The sequence below is a fragment of the Tachysurus fulvidraco genome, chromosome 23, assembly GCF_022655615.1.
Source record: "Tachysurus fulvidraco isolate hzauxx_2018 chromosome 23, HZAU_PFXX_2.0, whole genome shotgun sequence".
Classification (NCBI taxonomy): Eukaryota; Metazoa; Chordata; class Actinopteri; order Siluriformes; family Bagridae; genus Tachysurus; species Tachysurus fulvidraco.
The window spans coordinates 21,719,164-21,721,663 of NC_062540.1; the positions used below are offsets into that span (position 1 = coordinate 21,719,164).

Below are 2,500 nucleotides of genomic sequence, written 5' to 3' on the forward strand. Positions count from 1 at the left end.
CTCTCCGTCTCTCTCTTTTCCACTACACTCTTTCCTACAGTCTTTCTCTTCTTCTTAGCAGGAGTAAATCAGTGCGTTCGCTCACAGGAGCTCATTTCAGTGATTAATTGCTCCTGCGACAGCAAGTCTGATGTTTCTATTACACGCTTCTGCTCGCTGCAGAGACACGAGGCACAAGACATGACTTTTTATCGCAAAGAGAAAATGAAACTTTATATTCCAGAAAAAATCCTAAGCAGCCTGTAATACTGTTAAACTCATGAACTCTCTAATCTTCAGGTTTTATTTAAACAGGTCATCTTAACCCTTGATGCTGGAGGAATGACACATTCCCAGATGTTGTGACAGCGAGACCTGTGCCACCTTTTCTCCACTCGTCCCACTCCTTCAGACCGGGTGTTTAGGAGACAGCACAATCTCAGTGCTCAGTGTTGTGGATAGAAAGCAAATGGCTGCTTGGTGGTGGCAAAAGCATGAGAAATATTAGAACAGAGCCCTTAAGGAGAGAGTGACGTGGGGCACACAGCGCCTCCACAAGGGTAAAAAGGAGAGCGGCACAAGGACTAATGTGCTTTTTCTCTTCTGACCCACTGAACGTCTGGAGGATTCAGAAGGAGACAAAACTACATGAGCTCACTGCACACTGACAGCCTCCAGGTTCTACAGCGTTCGTCTCAACACTCCACATGAAGCTTTTCACTGAATTGTCCTTGCACTTAAAGACTGTTGCACTTGGCCTCTGGTGTGTGTTCAGCTTCTCTACAAGACACAGTAACTACAATATTCATTCATTCATGAATCTTCACAAAGATTTTACTGTGCATCAAACTGAGTTCAGGTCAGGTGAGGTCAGGGAAGGTCAGGTGAGGTCAGGTGAGGTCAGGGAAGGTCAGGTGAGGTCAGGGAAGGTCAGGTGAGGTCAGGTGAGGTCAGGGAAGGTCAGGTGAGGTCAGGTGAGGTCAGGGAAGGTCAGGTGAGGTCAGGGAAGGTCAGGTGAGATAAGGTGAGGTCAGGGAAGGTCAGGTGCGATCAGGTGAGGTCAGGTGAGATCAGGGAAGGTCAGGTGAGGTCAGGTGAGGTCAGGTGAGGTCAGATGAGATCAGGGAAGGTCAGATGAGATCAGGTGAGGTCAGGGAAGATCAGGCAAGGTCAGGTGAGATCAGGTGAGGTCAGGGAAGATCAGGTGAGGTCAGGTGAGATCAGGGAAGGTCAGGTGAGTTCAGGTGAGATCAGGTGAGGTCAGGTGGGATCAGGTGAGGTCAGGTGAGGTCAGGTGAGATCAGGTGAGGTCAGGTGAGGTCAGGTGAGATCAGGGAAGGTCAGGTGAGATCAGGTGAGGTCAGGGAAGATCAGGTGAGGTCAGGTGAGGTCAGGGAAGATCAGGTGAGGTCAGGTGAGGTCAGGTGAGATCAGGTGAGATCAGGTGAGGTCAGGTGAGGTCAGGTGAGGTTCAGCTTCAAACGTCATCACGAAATGTGGAAAACAAATAATGAATTTGCCTTTTTCCTGTTCAAACACAGCAGAGAGACGTGATGTGAGGTAGTGACGAGCTTTAGCCTCACAAACCAAACTCAGTGTGTGTAATCAGTGTGTGTCTGTTGCTGTCTCTCTGTATTTCACTAATATAATGTTTATAGTCAGTTATTTATCCACACTGTCCATGGTCTGTGTAATATATTTCCCACATGTGTGTCTAACATGTTTAGTGTCACTGATCTGACATGAAGCAGCACTGAGAAACGCAGTACCTCTGACAGACAGAAGGGGGTGTGTGTGAGCCCACAGCTTTATGCTTGTACTTCTGCTGCTCTCCTTGACAAGTGCTGGTCCACTAGCAGGCCGCTTATTTATTTATATATTTATTGCTCTGACGGTAAAGATTCTTTATATAAGAGCCTAGAAATTTCTCAAAACCGCCGGTAATAAAAAAAAGACAAAGCCAACTGAGTCAGAGCTTCTCAAACACAAACCTCACCGCACATCACTGTTAGGACATAATGAATATAACCATCATCAGGTTCCTCTCAGGGTAAATCACCCAGTAACCTCTCGTTATCAATCACAGAGCAACTGGAGGGAAGCGTTCATCAGGAAAAGAGATTCAGAGTCAGAGATTCAGAAAGGTTTTAAAATGCTTCACACGACACCACTGAATCCACCATCACACAAGAAAGAGCTCAGAGCAGCAGATGAACAAACCTGAAGGAAGCGGATTTCCACTGACGACGCGGCACCTGTCCCCTGTATAACGATGACATGGTGCTGCTGGAGGTTTCCACAGGAAGTGAGTCGTGTCTCCTAACCAGCACAAGATCAGAAACAAGGTTCAACACCACACTCAGTAGATATATCATCAGTCTGCTGTATTTATGTCTGTTGTACTCGAAGATAGACGTCATCACTGACATGATATTTAGACATCATCACAAATATCTAAACGTGTCTATAATTCGGAATAAATCGGACATCATCATGGACACTACAGAGTGACAGACATCAG

At 46.6% G+C, this 2,500-nt stretch overlaps 1 protein-coding gene across 5 annotated transcripts in view; it reads right to left on the minus strand.

Annotated features, from left to right (window-relative positions):
- The window catches only part of iqsec1a (IQ motif and Sec7 domain ArfGEF 1a), a 94,658-nt gene that overhangs the window by 86,833 nt on the left and 5,325 nt on the right, over nt 1–2,500 (minus strand). For 4 of the 5 annotated variants that reach the window (XM_027159473.2, XM_027159478.2, XM_047807023.1 and 1 more), the window contains exon 3: nt 2,200–2,298. The exons of the other annotated variant lie outside the window; for it this stretch is intronic. In XM_027159473.2, the coding sequence (XP_027015274.2) occupies nt 2,200–2,298 (99 nt within the window). The remainder of the gene's footprint in view (nt 1–2,199; nt 2,299–2,500) is intronic. 5 annotated transcript variants of the gene reach the window in all.